Source organism: Lissotriton helveticus, chromosome 4_1 (genome assembly GCF_964261635.1).
Source record: "Lissotriton helveticus chromosome 4_1, aLisHel1.1, whole genome shotgun sequence".
Classification (NCBI taxonomy): Eukaryota; Metazoa; Chordata; class Amphibia; order Caudata; family Salamandridae; genus Lissotriton; species Lissotriton helveticus.
In genome coordinates this window covers 1,287,874,443-1,287,892,037 of record NC_136063.1, presented here as the reverse complement: position 1 = coordinate 1,287,892,037, position 17,595 = coordinate 1,287,874,443, and the positions used below count along the sequence as shown (strand labels likewise).

The following is a 17,595-nucleotide window of genomic DNA, read 5'->3' as shown; positions in this document are numbered from 1 at the left end:
GTTTAGCTCCGTGACCATGGCTGTGTTCTAGTGGGGATCTGATCTGTCTCCGCCCTCTGTGCGATTTCTCTTATGTGCCAAACTTCCCCCCTTTCATTTAACCGTTGTATAGAATGCCATGTTTCTAACTCGTGTGACTGAGGAAACCTATAATCTTATAGGACGGTTGGTTTTCGGATTTTTATAGAGTGCAAACTTAGCTGCAAGTTGGGCAGAACACCGTTATTGGAGCAAGTGAAATGTGTGAAGAGGTAATAACAAAAATGCATGGTTAAAAAGTCAGATGGGAAATAAATTTAAAAAATAAGAGACTAACGCAGTTTAAAATAAATGTGCAAAATTAACGTGCAGGCTTTGATGAAAAGAATACGTTTAAAATGCATAAAACTGTAAGCTATCCAATTTACACGTGCTAGGCCAGAAGAGACTAAAGCAGCGCTACTTGAAAAACATACTTGAATAAAAATGCTAAATACACTCAAAAAGCTTGATTCTTGAAGTTTTCCATCTCCTTGTTTGTTCATAACAACCAGCAGTTACTTATGTTAAGTATTTACGAAAAATGTTTCTGTATACACAAAGGCCACTGTTAACACATGATTACATTTCACATTTAATTGGGTAATGAAGAAATCATATATTGACGTGCATGATTTAAACTGTGAACTTGACTTCCTAACTTCCTTTTTAGGTCTCGCTATAGCCATCGCGTAAGCGATGCTTTGCGAGAATTAAGTAGCAGGCCGATCGGGCACAATGCATGTGCACTGGGCGCGCGCACCATTTGTCCGCCTGCAGCCTTTGGGAGCAATTTCGCGGCCACTTTGATGTTCTCAGTGAGCTGTGAGGCCACTGAAAACATCAAAGCGGCCGCAAAAGTGCTCACCATTTGCCACCTCCTCCCTTCCTGCTGGCATTCCCCCCTCCCTTCTCGCCCAGTCCTTGTTTCCCTTAATATGGCGAGTTAAAGCTCTGTAGAAATGGCAGTGCTAGGCGTTGCTTTGTCAGGCCGTTTCCTGGCCAATGGTCTGTTTTTGTCTTTTTTTTATTGACATGCCAGGCTTAATTTGCATTATTCTATTTCCAGTACGCAGTATTGGACAATTCTGGAGGAGAAAAACCCTGCAAACTGCACGTATCTCTGCTTATTTCCATTTAAGAATATAATAAATGCATTAAAGTTTAATACAATACACATATCCCCCCGCACATTCTTGCTGAAACCATCGGAATGCAAATTTCCACTGGGAAACGCCTATTCGTTTTTTTTATTAAGACATATCTAACTAAAGTGTCTTTTTTTTTTTTTTTTTTTGGACCGTATGAGCATTACGGCTTTAAAAATTATTTGATCTGTTAAAAACACTTGTATTTCTCAGAGATGTGCAACAGCCATAGGCGAGTGTAATTTTTTGTGCCTATCGGCTCTGAACCACATTCCTTATAATATGGCGAGTTAAAGCTCTGTAGAAATGGCAGTGCTTGGCGTTGATTTGTCAGGCCGTTTCCTGGCCAATGGTCTGTTTTTGTCTTTTTTATTGCCATGCCAGGCATAATTTGCATTGTTCTATTTCCTGTACGCAGACCTGCAGTCGCACCCTCCCCCAAGGAGAGTACCCCTCCCCGAGAGTACATGTGTTTTCCAACTGTCTCCATTACTGGCTTTTCTCTCCCAGTCCCTGTTGCTCTCTCTTGTGCATATGCTTCTATACCCGCACCTGTGCTTGTGTTGCCCTCTTTCATTGGTGTGCTTCTCTCTTTGCCACTGGGCTTCATGTTGCCTCTTCCCTTCCGTGTTGCTTCTTCCCTGCCTACCATGTTGCTTGCACCCCTCCGAACCAGCTCATCCATTATAAAAAAAAAACACATTTGCATGTCTTCTTTCATTTTTTTTTACTGATCCTTGTCAATTCGGTAAATAGAAAGAAAAAAAAGCCTGTGTTCTTTTGTGTGGACACAGTCACATCCACTCACCCACTTACCTATCTCTCGCCCACATTTTGCTGCCGCCTACCGCAGCAAACTCAGTGCATCAATGGGTCTGCCCACTTCAGCCATTGGTTTCCTGCTCTGTTAAGGGCAGCATTCTTACTGAGCATGTGCACGTTCTGGCAAAAATAAGCGACTAGTTAGCTGTTATTTTACTGTGCCACAAAGAAATACTATGTTTCTGTGATTTGGATTAGACCAGAGAAAAGGTTTCTATTCCTCTTAAAGTGCATCTTCCTGCTAGGAAGCACCTGTACTGTTTAAAAAATATATATGATGTGTAGTGCAAAAATATGGCCACCTAATGTAGACATAAACAAAATAGAATCCACTCTGGTAGTGGTGCTGTTCCCTACAGTGGTGGGGAGCACAGCGTGTTGTTAGAATACCCCTCACACACCAACAGGCCCCTTGGTGTCATTCTACCATCATTGGGGTCTTCGAACCCCTCTACGGAATGCGGCGTGCTACGACTGACGGCTGCGTAGGAGCACTTCAGGTGTACTATGTGTCGGTGTGTGGAGAGTGGTTAAGTGTGAGTGGTGAGGTGGTGAAACGTGATAGTTTAAAAAATACCTGGCTCGTAGGGTTTGGAAAAATAAAAATGTATTAAGCCCTCGGCTGGTATTATTAAAAGGGTGCAGTGAGAGGTTGTTTACTGTATATTTAGGTACAGCAACCTCAGAAAGTGCGTCGACATGTTTCGGGGTACAAGGACCCCTTCTTCAGGACGAGGATATGCACTACTACCCTCACCTTACTCACATGTAGTGTTAATGTAAAAGTGTGCTCTACAAAAACATAAAAATGAATACAAAATTAAACTATTAGTGTAATATTCCTAATAGTGTTTCAATGTATCAGTCTGTTGCGCCGAATTGGCGTTAATATGGTTTGCAGGACCCATTTGGCCTCCTACCCCCCCTCGAACGCGGCTATCGTCGGAGCCGCGTTCGAGGGGTAGGAGGCCAAATGGGTCCTGTCAAACCGTTGCCATATTGAGCTGGAAGACAACCCCCCCCAGTACAACGCTAAGGCTCGTGAGGCCATCTAGCCTAATCTGTTAAGTCTGACCATATTAACACAAATTGGCCTATGCAGCTAGCAGTATTATTTAAAGGCAATCAAGCTAAGAAAGATAAATGGAGGTTGCAGGTTGGTGGTACGTTTATACATGTATGGGTTCAGCATCTGTCAAGTGTTCGCTGAAGGTCAGGGCTCGTAAAAGCTCCTGTAACTCCTTTAGGAGAGTGTCCCACTCCAGTGCTATAGAGACCCGTGCGTAGGCTCTGGCTTCTTCTTCCCTTCAAAGAACCACCAATTCAGCCTTGCCCCATTTGAGTGTAGGTGCGTGCCACTGAGTAAGCCCCAGCATTCTACTAGCCTTCCAATGCATTGCATTGGTCCCACGGACCATTAATTAAAGCCAAATAAAGAAAGCGGTTGGGGGCGCTTCTTCTTTTTTTTTTTTTTTGCTTGAATATTCCCAGGATACTGATTTCCATGGAACACAATCCCTCCCATCCCGTGATATTAGTCCGCGTGTCTGCGATTTCCTGCCTTAATGTCATCACTAGTGGGCAACTCCAAAACAAATGAGCTATGACAGCGTTTCGGTTGCCACATCGAGGACAGCTCAAGATGGAATCGTATATCCTGTGTAAATGTCCTGGTGTGAAGTGCGCTCCGTGCAGTATGTTGTGCTGAATATATTGATATTTCATGTTGAGTAAGATTTGGCGTGGGTGCACTAGGGCTTAATCCCATTCCTTCTGTGTTAGGGCACAACCAATGTTGCGTTCCTATGCTTGTCAAGTGGACTGCAGCGGGTCTTTTGAGGTGTAGGCTAAGACTCTTCTGAAACATGTGATTAATCTTCGCCCATTTCCCGTGATGTGGAATGCATGCACCAGAGGATGCATGTCTAGTTCAGTGTCCCTGATGTGCCAAAGTCATCGCATTTCAGCTGTTAGTGTGTTATATGCCAGAAAGTGGCCCATCGTTAAGTTGTGAGCTGCCTGTAGTTGCGCAAATAGGATAAGGTGAAGGTGTATCTTCAGTGCATACGGATTGAAGGCTGGGGACAGCCGCTGACTTCAGAGATAGCTGGAGTGTGCTATCTTTAGTAGGTTGTTAGGCCATTCTGGAAGCCCATCTTTAGGTATGAATGCCTCTGGAATCAATCGTACAACTCGATCTGGCGGAAGCGGCTCCAGCTCTTCCAAGTGACGGCCCGCTAACCATTGAGACATCCATTGCAGCTGTGACGCAAAGTAATGTTCGAAATTGGGGTTCCCTGGCCCTCCTTATCCACAGGTAACAGGAGCTTATATTGTGCAACACGACGTCTGCCCTTGTTCCAAATGAAGTTCCCCCACATGCCACGGAGAGTCCGAAATGTGGAACGAGGTATATGTACCGGGAGACAGTGGAAGTAATAAAGAAGACGAGGGAACATCACCATCTTGGACAGTGATACCCGGCCCTGAACTGTAAGCAGGAGCGCGCTCCAGAATGACCGCTTTGAGCGTAGGGAGGCGATGGCTCTCTTGAGGTTGCGGTCAATCATGTCCTGCACATTATGATAAATGTGGATGCCAAGGTACCGAAAGGAGCACAGCTCCCAGCATATAGGATAACGGGCCACCATCAAGTTTTGCGCTTGGCAGTCTGGACTGAGGGGGAACAGGCTTGATTTAGCCTAGCTCACCCTCAATCCGAAGGCAATATGGAATTCCTCCAGGGCCACCTCGATCTCCCCAGTGCCCTGCTGAGTATCACTAATGAAAATGAGCACATCGTCTGCATAAAGAGCGATCTGCAGTTCATCCCCCTTGGGGTTGTCCCATGTTACAAAGCTTCAAAATGTGATGTCTATAATAATGCTTGTTCCTAGAGTAGGTTACCTCTTACCTCTCTCTACTACTACTTTTTTCACTTCCCAGATCCAATTTTCCAGACCCGGACTTTATGTCCCACTGCTTGGAGACTCTACAGAATTTTTTAACCTCTCCTTATGGGAAGTTCTGCCTTAATATTTTGATCTATTTGAGCGGATTTTGATGCTTTTCACACTGTCTTGAACTAGAACTCTTTATGGGTTCTGACAACATCATTTTCACGTGATTCGTAGAATACAGGTTCTTTCCTTTTGGAATGCGCTTTAATGCATTTATTATGTGATTTGATTAACCAATATTGATATTATACTTCTGTCATCTTATTGATGATTGAGATTAATCTGAATTTAACTTGTGATTTGCCATAAAGATGATTTAGTAAAATATTTATTAATAAAACCCTTCAACTCCTACCCATCATTATTGACTGATAATAGTACTAATGCTTGTGTTTATAATGTATGTAGTATTCAGCTGTCTTCTTCTCTAAAACAAAGACAAAGATCCATCACATTTGAAAGTAAAGAGCAGAGGGGTAAGATCTGATGCCGGTCATCCGTGACTTTTAATCCTCCTGCTTTTCTGCTTCAGCAAAGGCAAGACACTTTTGACATTTCTGCATCTGTTGAGGTATAGAAAATGCAAGGAGCCAATTTGCAGATGTCCAGGTTTTATTTTACCATTGATATGAACCTAATGGCTTGGACTTCAGTGGCGGACGATTATATGGGCTGCATAGGTAACAACTTACATTGCTTTGGGACTGTTGAAGAGGTTTGCGTGTAATTTTGCAGGTATTGTGGAGACGTTTTTCTGCAAAATTGGCTGATGGAGATCACACAGGCACATTAGAGTAGCAGCGGTGGAGAAGTGTAGTTGAGCAGACCTGCTGCATTGTTGCTGACCTCTTTGAGTAGGAAGAATAGTTCTTGAGCTATGCTCCGACAACCAGAAAGACAACATAAAGATGTTGATATTGCATAGAACGTGTAATCGGTAGTGTGCATTCTTGCTAAGTTTGCAGGCTGTAGCACACACAGAGTGCTTAGAATCAAGTGAGTTTTGGGTGAAAGCGTTTATTTCTGTAAACACAAAGTTACTGATTATTAGAACCCAAGCCACTTCCAAAGAGCTGGAGGGACACGGCCTTCTCTAAAATAATTTTGTGTCAAATGAAGGTTGGAGATAGGGTGATCTGTTTTTTAGTTCAACATTTAGCTTTATCACAGCAGTATTTGAGGAAAAGAGCCATTTGCTCTCCCACTGGTCAAAAAGGTATTAACGTTCAAAGCAGAGGGTGCCATAAATATGTCCAAGAGAGTGAGGAATCGGAGAGTACGTGGGTGAAAATGTCATGTTAATTTAATTCTGGTGCTGCAAACCTTTTAGAACCATTACCAAAATATTGATGGAGCGTGTACCTGCCCGAACCAAATTAACTTGCTTTAAGTTTTTGTTGCATGAGCTGAACCGATGCATGCATTTTGTCTTTAATGCTAAGCCTTCAACGTCTTTTTGCTGTCCGCTGATCATAAAAACACCATCATCCTTTTGCAGTATTCTTGAATCATGTTCTTCTTACTCGCTTTTAATTTTACTTTGTGCTACGTATATTTTCAGATGGAAACAATGGAAAGGAGTTTAGAAGATTTGTTGACCAGAGTTGATGAATTTGTGGGGATGCTGGACATGGTATGTATTCCATTTCATGACCAAACGATTTTGAATCTCAACCATGGCTAAAAAAAACTCAATATTATGTGGATGATATTATAGTTATGTGAAAGACAGCACACATTGTGTTCCCTATGTTGTTCTAGTTTAAATTTATGCCACTTCTCTGACCTCTTCCAGTCAAACACTTTATTAGATTATGGGGCCAATCAGTAGTATGTATTTAAAAAAAGTATTGTGATATTGTTTTCCTGAATCTATTGTGAATTCCTAACCCGTTTGTTTGAATATTTTCAAAGGCCTCACAAAGTGAATTGGTTGGAAGATTGCATAACGATCCTTAAGCAGAGAAAATAACGTCAAGTTGATTGTAAAACAGTATTGGATTGCAAATGGCTGTTCTGCTGACAATACTAATAAATTGAGCGGGTAAAAGAGCAGTAACAGAATCTTGAAGTGAAATCTTTTCACAGAAATGGGACATGGATGATGCGTTATTTCAAGGTGACATATAAGAACAGCAAACATACGTAGGGTTACCAGGGAATTCATTGTCATCAGGACATCTTTTCTAGTCCCAGTGGCAACTGCCTAACGTATGTAGGTTTGAGATATATATATATATTCACTGAAAAAACCATAGGTTATAGACCATATATAGTTAGGAATTAGCATTTAAAAAACCTTATTTTACTCACACAAAACCATTGAAATTCCATATATAGTTAGTTGCACTAACTATATATCCACTGCTGATCATGTCACATATTACATCATTCATGACATGGTCAGTGACATCACTGATGACATCACTGATGACATCTCAAATGACATCACTGATGACATCACTGATGACAACATCCAGTGACTGTATGTTTCTGTAAAGTTAAAATATGTCTTACATATTGAAGAATGAGTGGATGTATAAGTGTCTGGATGAAGGATTTAGTAGGTGCGTGACTGACTGTATGAGTGAGTGATTAAATGTGTCTCACTGAATGCATGGGTTAGTGACTAAACTGTCTTAATTTGTGCATCATTATGTCTGTTGTTCTGTAAACTGCTGCATGTGTTGATCATTAGCTATACGAGAGGCTATATGTGTTATTAATTGGTTGCCCAAGTATTTATATGGGAGATTGAGTTTGTGTGGGGGTGGCTGGAAGGTGTGTGACTCTATGCATAGATGTGTGAGCAGTTTATTCACTAGGTGTATGAGTTCAAGAGTGCATGTGGAAACAGCTACATAGGCAGTTGACTGTGTGCATGAGTGAATGGATATCTCAATGCTACATGTCATAGTAAGTACATATGTAAAACACAGTACATGTGAGAGTTGGCATATATAAATAACTGTGCATGAGAGCCACTGAATGAGTGAGTGGTTGTATCGATCATTGTGAACTTGTATCAGGGATTGTATAAGAGAGTAAATATGTGTTAGTATATGTTTCAGTAAGTAAGGTGTGTTTAACTGTATAGTTGAAGAAATGGAGGTGAGATTGTTTCTTTGCATGACTGACTGGGTGTGTGAGTAACTCCATGGATGAGTGGCAGTGTGTGAGTGTCTGTATACACTGAGTGTATCTAAGGTTATATTAGAGTCTGAAGAGGTTTATCGTATTAGCACAAGAATGATGTCATTTGAGATGTCATCAGTGATGTCACTGACCATGTCATGAATGATGTAATATGTGACATGATCAGCAGTGGATTGCGGGTGCGCGATATATAGTTAGTGCAACTAACTATATATGGAATTTCAATGGTTTTGTGTGAGTAAAATAAGGTTTTTTAAATGCTAATTCCTAACTATATATGGTCTATAACCTATGGTTTTTTCAGTGAATTTTCAAGGTTTTGTAAATGCTAATTCCTAACTATATATGGTCTATAACCTATGGTTTTTTCAGTGAATTTCAATGGTTTTTTAATAGCAAATATCATAAGCTGTCGAATGTCAAGTACGTGGTAAGTGAAAACATTTTCGTGTTTATGCACACTGATCTGCTTTGAATGGTGCCCCCCCCCCTCATTTCTATTAGGAGTACTCTCTCTTTGCAGATAGTGAAAGGTAGTTAACGCAGGCCTTTGCCCCCGTTGTAATCCGTCGTGCCTGCTTCTCTCTCCATTTGATTGATTGTTATCCAAGTATTTACTGTTTTAGAATTAGTTCTCTTTGGTTCATTCTCTATTTACAAACAAACACAGAGTCGCAATACTCTGTTTAGTCTTTGCAGATAACGAAAAATCGTGTAAAAAAAAAGAAAAGGAATCGAGCAAAATCAGTAGGCCACTAATGGGATCTCTTTTTGACCTCGCTAAAATAGAAACATTAGGAACAACCCCTCATGACAAATACAAAACTAGTGAGATGAACTGAACTCCACACAATGATGGCTGCAAAACAGCTCGGCTCCGCCACCCACCCCGCCCAAAATAACGATAAAGAACGGCTGCCATGATTGGTTGCGGAATGACCACGACGGAGCTACAAAATGGTGCTGCTCTCATGCTAACCCCAGCTTCAGTCTGAAACATCCAGAAACACTGTAGACTACCAATTCGATCAGTTCCGGTAGCGCCCCAATGTAACCCGGTAGAGAAGAACTAGCCCTCCCCTCTTTGACTGATGGTTCTTGTTGCCTGTCCCTTCTGTTGTCATTTATCAGAACTATTTAGCCTGCTGAAAGGGGTTGTGTTCCGACCGCTGGTTGGTGGAGACATTTTGACTATATTCTGTACCTGCGTTGTCGCGTAATGCGTCATATGACGCGCCGCGTTAGCGCATCCGGAAGTCATCCGGGGCGTGCAGCGCGTAACGTAAGCATAACAAGTCATGTGACTTGTTAATAAAACTTTTCATTGGTTCATTTTACTTTTCTTATTGTAATGATGAAAGGCTTGGTCATATGACCTAAAAATTACGCTTTTCATTACTTCCGAACATTATTTTTTCTTAAATATATGTTATAATGTTCCAGGCTAATGTACTTTCCCGGAAATTTTACAACTGTCCTGCAAGTAAAATATATTCTTTTTTCGAGAAAAAGAGCGTTTCTTCGTCCCATGACGGAGCCGTTGAGCAAAAGAGGGTCGACCTGCTGTCTTAGTCGCCGATACGCCTGAATATGAGATTCTTATCGATCACTTTATGTTGCAGGAATAGAAAACACAACAGCCCTTGACCATTTATCTTTACTGCGTTCCTTCGTATTATACCTTTTACCCTTCATGTAATTGGTCTGCTTTATTTCACTTGCCTTTTAATGATTCTAAAACAGTCACTATTATTAAAAACTTTACCAATGTATATACTACTACCATGTTTTCTTTTAAAAACCTTTATTGTGAAAATTTCATTATACAAATACTTGCCTATAACCACGTGGGCCTGCCACAGAGCAAACTGTAATCGTATATGATGAATAGACATTTACACTGTAGAGGAACGTAACGGGCGGGCCATTAGGTTGCAAGAACTAAGGTGTCTAACAGTTACGGAATCGGTGGACGTACATTTTATAATTAAAATACGACAGGGCCAGTTACAATAAAATTATCTAGATATACATTTGCGGGCAAGTACCATGGGTGACGTTAATTCGAACTTTCAACAGTACAGTAATCAATAACACATCAGAACTTAATATCAATAGGGATGTCGAAATATTCAATCAATTCTCGTCCCCGCCCGCCATGTGCTTCAAAACTGCATACGTATCTCGTGATTTCAAGGTTCTGCAACCAGTACACAACAAGGAGTTACGAGTCCCATTTATTCCGGCGCCATTTTGGGCGAGGACGGGCAGGTCCAGGATATAGTCAAAATGTCTCTACCAACCATCGACTATGATGATGTTCATATGCTGTATTTATTAGAGTAACACTCATCTGTCCACATGAAATTAATTTGCCACAATCTAAACATGTCATTTTAATCTTTCCAAAGTTCTTCTAAATATTTGGGACCGTTTCCCTTGCCTCTGAAGCTCTCAGTGCCACTTCTTTGATGAATGTACTAGCAGGTCAGGGGTTCTCCTCCAAATCTCTTTTATGCAGCACTATAATTAATTGGTGCCACCTCTCCATATGACGATGCATGTTATAGTTACCACAACTATATTTTTTTTCGGTTCCTCTGGAGAGTTCATCGTGGCAGATGAAGCGTGTAACGTACCGGGCATTTACCTTTTTTTGCATGTACAGGAAAGGAAAAAAAAATCGAGCGTCCGAGTTCTAAGGTGTCCCAGGGCCATTTTAGTGGACCAGGCCCAAATCCAAAGAACAGGCCGCCATTTTGAGAGTCCTCTTGCAGCCGCCTGTCGCTGTAGCATCAAGAGCAGCCAAAACTCAGCTGAATGGCAACTGAAACGGTAAAGGGGCGCCCCACTACAGCAGACGAGCCTCCACCTAGGAAGGCCCATTCACGCCGGCTCCCCCCCCCTTCGGGCACCCCACGCCGTTATTCGGAGCAGTATTGTAGGATGGCCACACCAGTGCGGCAACTTGCTAGACATCACCTCGGTGGTAACCGAATCTCAACGCCTTGTGGTGTCTTCTATTCAGAAAACATTGTTATGCTGCCTTCGACCTATTCTCCGCAAGTGCGCACACAACTCAACTGCATAGCTTGCTAGACACCACCTCGGTGCCATCCGGATCTTGGAATGTCAGCACCTTTTGGTGTCTTCTCTTCAGAAAATATTGTTGCGCTGCCTTTGGCCCCATTCGCACATCAGTCCGCTACTGACGCCATCTCACAGGCTAATGGGGCGCCCCACGCCGACTTTCAGCATTGTAGAATGACCACACCAGTACAGCAACTTGCTAGACATCACCTCGGTGCCATCCGGATCTCGGCGCCCCACTGCAGATGAAGTGCCTCTCAACTATGAAACCACCACGGTGACATCCGGATCTTGGCGCGTTGTGCTGCCTTCGGCCTATTCGCACATCGGTCCGCTACTGACGCCATCTCACAGGCTAATGGGGCGACCCACGCCGAGTTTCAGCATTGTAGGATGACCACACCAGTACAGCAACTTGCTAGACATCACCTCGGTGCCATCCGAATCTTGGCATCTCAACGCCTAGTGGTATCTTCCATACAAAAAATATTGTTACGCTGCCTTTGGCCCCATTCGCACATCAGTCCGCAACTTAGACATCACCTCGGTGCCATCCGGATCTTGGCATCTCAGCGCCTTGTGGTGTCTTCTACTCCGAAAATATTGTAGAAAATATTGTTGCGCTGCCTTTGGCCCCATTCGCACATCAGTCCGCTACTGACACCATCTCACAGGCCAACAGGGCGCCCCACGCCGACTTTTACCATTGTAGGATGGCCACACCAGTGCCACAACTTGCTAGACACCACCTCGGTGCCATCCGGATCTTGGCATCTCAGCGCCTTGTGGTGTCAGTCAGAAAATATTGTTGCGCTGCCTTTGGCCCCATTCGCACATCGGTCCGCTACTGACGCCATCTCACAGGCCAACGGGGCGCCCCACGCCGACTTTCAACATTGTAGGATGGCCACACCAGTGCGGCAACTTACTAGACACCACCTCGGTGCCATCCGGATCTTGGCGCGTTGTGCTGCCTTCGGCCTATTCGCACATCGGTCCGCTACTGACGCAAACTCACAGGCCAACGGGGCGCCCCACGCCGACTTTCAGCATTGTAGGATGGCCACACCAGTGCTGCAACTTGCTGGACACCACCTCGGTGCCATCCGGATCTTGACGCGTTGTATTGCCTTCGGCCTATTCGCACATCGGTCCGCTACTGACGCCGCCTGACGTGCCAACGTATTTTCTCCGCATTTTATACCCTATGCCGCATAACAGGTCATGTGACTTGTTTATAAAACTTTTCATTGGTTCATTTTACTTTTGGTTTCCTAATGATGGAAGGCTCGATCATATGACCTAAAAACAACACTTTTCATTGGATGAAAACTTTTTTTTTTTCCCAAACGATGAAAGCCCCACCTTGTTTCTGGATGTTTCAGACTAAACTGGCGTCAGCATGAGAGCACCACCATCTCGTAGCTCCGTCGTGGTCATTCCGCGAGCAATCATGGCAGCCGCTCCCCACCAGAAGCCTGCAGGAGTCGGGGCCCCCAAAACTTTTGATGAATTCTCAAGGCGGAGGGGACGCTTTCGAGAATGGGGTCCAAGACCTAGCAGACAAGCGTCCGATTTCCAAGGTGTCCCAGGGCCATTTCAGTGCACCAGGCCCAAAAAGGAAAGAGCCTGCCGCCATTTTGAGAGTCCTGTGACAGCCGCCTATCGCTGCACCGCAAGAGTGGGCGCAACTCAGCTGAATTGCGGCTTTTGACACAGTGGACCAAAAACGGACGGAATGGCAACTGAAACGGTAAAGGGGCGCCCCACTACAACAGATGAGACTCCACCTGGAGAGGCCCGTTCACGCCTCCTCCCCCGGGGCGCCCCACGCCGTTATTCGGAGCAGCATTGTAGGATACCAAAACCAGTGCGGCAACTTACTGGACATCACCTTGGTGCCATCGTTCTGCTGCCTTGGAACTATTCGCACAACAGTTTGCTACTGATGACCCACCCCCCGCGACGCCCCACGCCGTTATTTGCTGGGTGGCAACTTACTAGACATCACTTTCGTGTCATCTAGATTTCGGCGCGTTCTGCTGCCTTGGAACTATTCGCACAACAGTTTGCTACTGATGACCCACCCCCCGCGACGCCCCACGCCGGAAATCTGGACGTTGTGCTGCGTTGGGACTATTCGCACAGCCGACCGCTACTTCGTTGTTTTTCCCTAAAAATGTTTATATGTTATTACTATTTTTGTTTTCTTGTATATATTTATAAATTATTAAAGTTTTATAATCTTATTACTTTGTCGGAGTGCTATATATTTTTAATGTGACACATAATTGTAAAAACTTTGATGTACAAAGAGTCATCCCTGGAATCTTCCGCTTCACGCTCGGTCCCCTCCCCAATCACAATACAGGATGGTTTTCAGATAATAGCAACGCTTCTGCTGTGACGGATCTCATCGGGTGGGGGCCTTGATCTACTGTAACTCCTTTGAAGAGGGGTGATTCTTTACAGCTGTGGCCATAAACTACATCTGCAGGGCTAGCTGATAGCCTAGGACCGGCCTGGACAATCGGACACAGAGGAAAAGGAGTGTCAGAGGGTGCGGTAGTGAATAGGGCGAAAGGGAGGTGTCGGGCGGGCACAGGGTGTGATTCTCAGGGAAGAGCAGCGCAGATGGGGGGAGGTTTATTACCCATGCATAACACAGACAGCGGGGGTGACCACTGCCTGGGTGAGATGCTTGCGAGGGTGGGGAGCCATGCTAAGGATCGACAGCGTGCACAGAGTGGGTCTGGTCAAGGCATCTAAAATGGCTGCCGTGCACGACAAAAGTGTGGCATTTGAAAAAAGACAAGATGGCGCAGACAATGTTTTTCAACACTTCCTGATTTCCTTCGAATCGAACGTTAACAGACGTTGGGGCATATTACCAAAGTTAAACGATATTTATCCCTAACGATGCATTGCAAAGATTTTTTTTACCGTCAGAAATTATCGCAGATAAACCTTGCTATTATCAAGGTTTATCGCAAATACGATAAAAAACGACCGCAATGCATTAATATCGCTGAAAACTCCGCGATATTCATGCATTATCGAGCTAATGCTCTTAGCCATGTTATCCACCTCCCATTGGATAACATGGCTAAGAACTGCTCAGGGCAGCTGTTACTTTTTGGAGATATTCGCGCTTATCTCGAATATTTCCAAAAGTTGATAATAGGAGATAGCGATGTTAGCGACTGTTTCCAGTCGCTAGCATCTTGGCATGCCCACTTTGCATGTCATTAGTGATAAATATCACTCACATGCAAAGTGGGGCCCAAGATGGTCGCTATCTCCTACTAGCCGTCGCTAACTGGTGTTAGCAACAGCTAGGTAATACAGATATAATTTTATCTCCGCGAAGCGGAGCGCTGTTACAGATATATATCTTGTTTTTGAACGTTAATTTCTCAAAATGCACTGAAGCACATATATTGAGACCTAGCAAAGGCACATCGGGCTACCAGTCCCTAATATTTTACCAAGTTTCGTGCAAATCCATTCAGCCGTTTTATTATTATTATTTTTTTTTTTTGCCCCGCGGGGCCCTTTTAAAACCTCCACATCAAACTTAGGAGGTCAGCGAGGATCTACTATGCCCCCTTATGGTCATTTGCCCCTTCGCTTTGGCCTCCTCTTGTCTCTCGATCCTACCGAGAGACAAGATGGCGGCCGCTACGTACTGTTTGGAATGTTTACAGACACCGGAGAGCCAATCAGCTTCGCTTCGCAAAGCTCCGTAACGCGAAAAGTACGCGAAGCGGTGCGCTGTTACAGATATATATCTTTTTTTGAACGTTAATTTCTCAAAATCCACTGAAGCACATATATTGAGACCTAGCAAAGGCACATCGGGCTACCAGTCCCTACAATTTTGCCAAGTTTCGTGCAAATCCATTCAGCCGTTCGATTATTATTATTATTTTTTTTTTTTGCCCCGCGGGGCACTTTTAAAACCTCCACATCAAACCTACGGGGTCAGCGAGGATCTACTATTCCCCCTTATGGTCATTTGCCCCTTCGCTTTGGCCTCCTCTTGTCTCTCGATCCTACCGAGAGACAAGATGGCGGCCGCTACGGACTGTTTGGAATGTTGACAGACGCCGGAGAACCAATCAGCTTCGCTTCACAAAGCTCCGTTGCGCGAAAAGTACGCGTCCTGGAGCGCTGCCCGGTCCGCTGTTACAGATATATATCTTTTTTTAAATGTTAATTTCTCAAAATCCACTGTAGCACATATATTGAGACCTACAAAAGGCACATCGGGCTACCAGTCCCTACAATTTTGCCAAGTTTCATGCAAATCCATTCAGCCGTTCGGGCTGAAAGTGAGGCCAACCGCCCTATGGAAAACTCAATGTTAAAAACACGTTTTGGGACCCCCCTTTTTTCTCAGCCCCCCCTTGACGAACACCCCCCAAATTTTCAAGGGCTGCTCAGAAACAAAATGTTCCATTTTCCTGAAAATTTCAGCCAATTCCGTCCACAAACGCCAAAGTTATTAGACATAGAATTTTCAAAAATCCCATAGGGAAAAAATCCTAACTATATATACCTACTGGCGACCGCCAGTAGGTAATATATATATATATATATATCTATATCCAAAGCAACAGATTGCTGTACTTAAAGAGCAGGGTTATGCATGACTGGGGACATAATAAGGGAAGGGGTACCATGGTGAAGAGTATTGTGGGTTTTGGAGCGGGTGTTTCAATTGAAAGACGTTGAAGTGTGGCGAGATGGTGTGCCAAGAGGTGTCTTCATTTTCTTGCGGAAGTGGAGTAGGGAGAAGCTTGTTGGATCTGAACTGGAATGTTTTTTTTTTTTTTATAAATCTTTTTATTGAACATACTCGATAACATGTACAGTTACACAAAGGTCAATACAAAGGGTACAGCGAAAGTAAGCATACATACAGATACAATAGGATAGCGCATTGGAAATCACGGGGAGGAGGGGTGATCACTGTCCAGGTCACGAGGAGGGGTACAAATGTTTCCACAATATGAATTCCAAGGTGCCCATATCTTGGACCATTTTCGGGGGCAGTCTCGGGCTGTATATACAGTCTTTTCTCTTAGCATGACCAATCAAGGTCTTTTTTCCAATCTGCAATTATGGGTGCATGCAAGGCCCTTCAAAGCTGCGCAATGTTCCTTTTAGCAGTCATACATCAGAGTGTGACCCATTGTGTGGTGTATGTGTTTAGGTCGGTCGGTTCCCAGATGTTAAGAAGTTATCTGGGCGCTTCTGGCTTAATCTTGACCTCCAATGTTTCGCTCATGACTGTATGTATCTTACGGCAATAATCCTGGATTGGTTCACAGAGCCATATAATGTGCATGAATGTGCCTAGTCGAGAGCATCCCCCTCTACACGACCCATCCGTCTGCCTACCCATGTGTACCAGTTGGGGACCTGGTACATAGATTCTATGCAGGATCTTTAGCTGTACAAGCCGAAGCCGTGCCGGAATAGCAACCATTTTGGGGGAGGAGACCGCCGTCTGCCAACTTTCATCGTCCAATTTGATGCCGTCTCCAGTCCATTTCTCTCTGAGTGATATTAGGGGATCGCTCATATTGTTGATGAGTTTTCGGTAGGTTAGGGAAATTGCTCTTCCGGGCAGGTGGCCATCTAGCAATCTGTCCTTGAGTGGGGAGCTATCTGATGGAGAGGAGTCACCGAGCAAAACTGTCTGTAGTGCATGGTGCACTTGCAGATATCGGAAAAGCTCCTAATCTGCCAATGAGTGTTGACTTTGGAGAGCGTCAAAAGGCTTCATGCCCCCTGTACCCCATAGGTCCCTAATGTGGGAGATGCCCCTTAGGTCCCATTTATCGAAACCTTTGGAGTTACCAAGATCTCCTAGCTTTTGTTAATCCCAGAAGGGAGTGGCGAGGGTCAACCTACTGTTCCAGCCAAGTGATTTGGTTGCAGCATGCCAGATCCTGACTGTATGATTGGTAGGTCCAGGATGTGGATAGCTGTCTGGTTTTGAATAAAGTGCTCAAGTGTAGGCCCGTTCGGAAGGATCCAACGATCCATACGGAACCCCGGGTCGTCGGGCGGCCGTAAGTGCCGTGGTTTATTGCTGTAAGGTGTGCTGCCCAGTAGTATTTTTTAATGTCGGGTAGCCCGATTCCACCGTCATACCAGCTGAGTGTGAGTTTTGGTAAAGCAATGCGCGGTGTCCCGCTCCATAGAAGGTCCCGTTGGAGCCCCTCAATTTCTTTGAAGTAAGAATTTGGGACAGGATCAGCCGAGTTTTGTAGGGCATAGAGGAAACTGGGCAGGGACATCATTTTAAAAAGGGCCGCTTTGCCTAATAGAGAGAGTGGGAGTGACTTCCAAGTTGTGATGTCACATTTGAGTCTCTTCAGGGGAGGGAC

The 17,595-nt window shown here is 44.2% G+C and overlaps 1 protein-coding gene across 2 annotated transcripts in view; it reads left to right on the top strand.

Annotated features, from left to right (window-relative positions):
• BLOC1S4 (biogenesis of lysosomal organelles complex 1 subunit 4) overlaps positions 1-17,595 on the top strand; it is a 108,682-nt gene that overhangs the window by 20,573 nt on the left and 70,514 nt on the right. For both annotated transcript variants that reach the window (XM_078687863.1, XM_078687864.1), the window contains exon 2: positions 6,510-6,581. In XM_078687863.1, the coding sequence (XP_078543989.1) occupies positions 6,510-6,581 (72 nt within the window). The remainder of the gene's footprint in view (positions 1-6,509; positions 6,582-17,595) is intronic.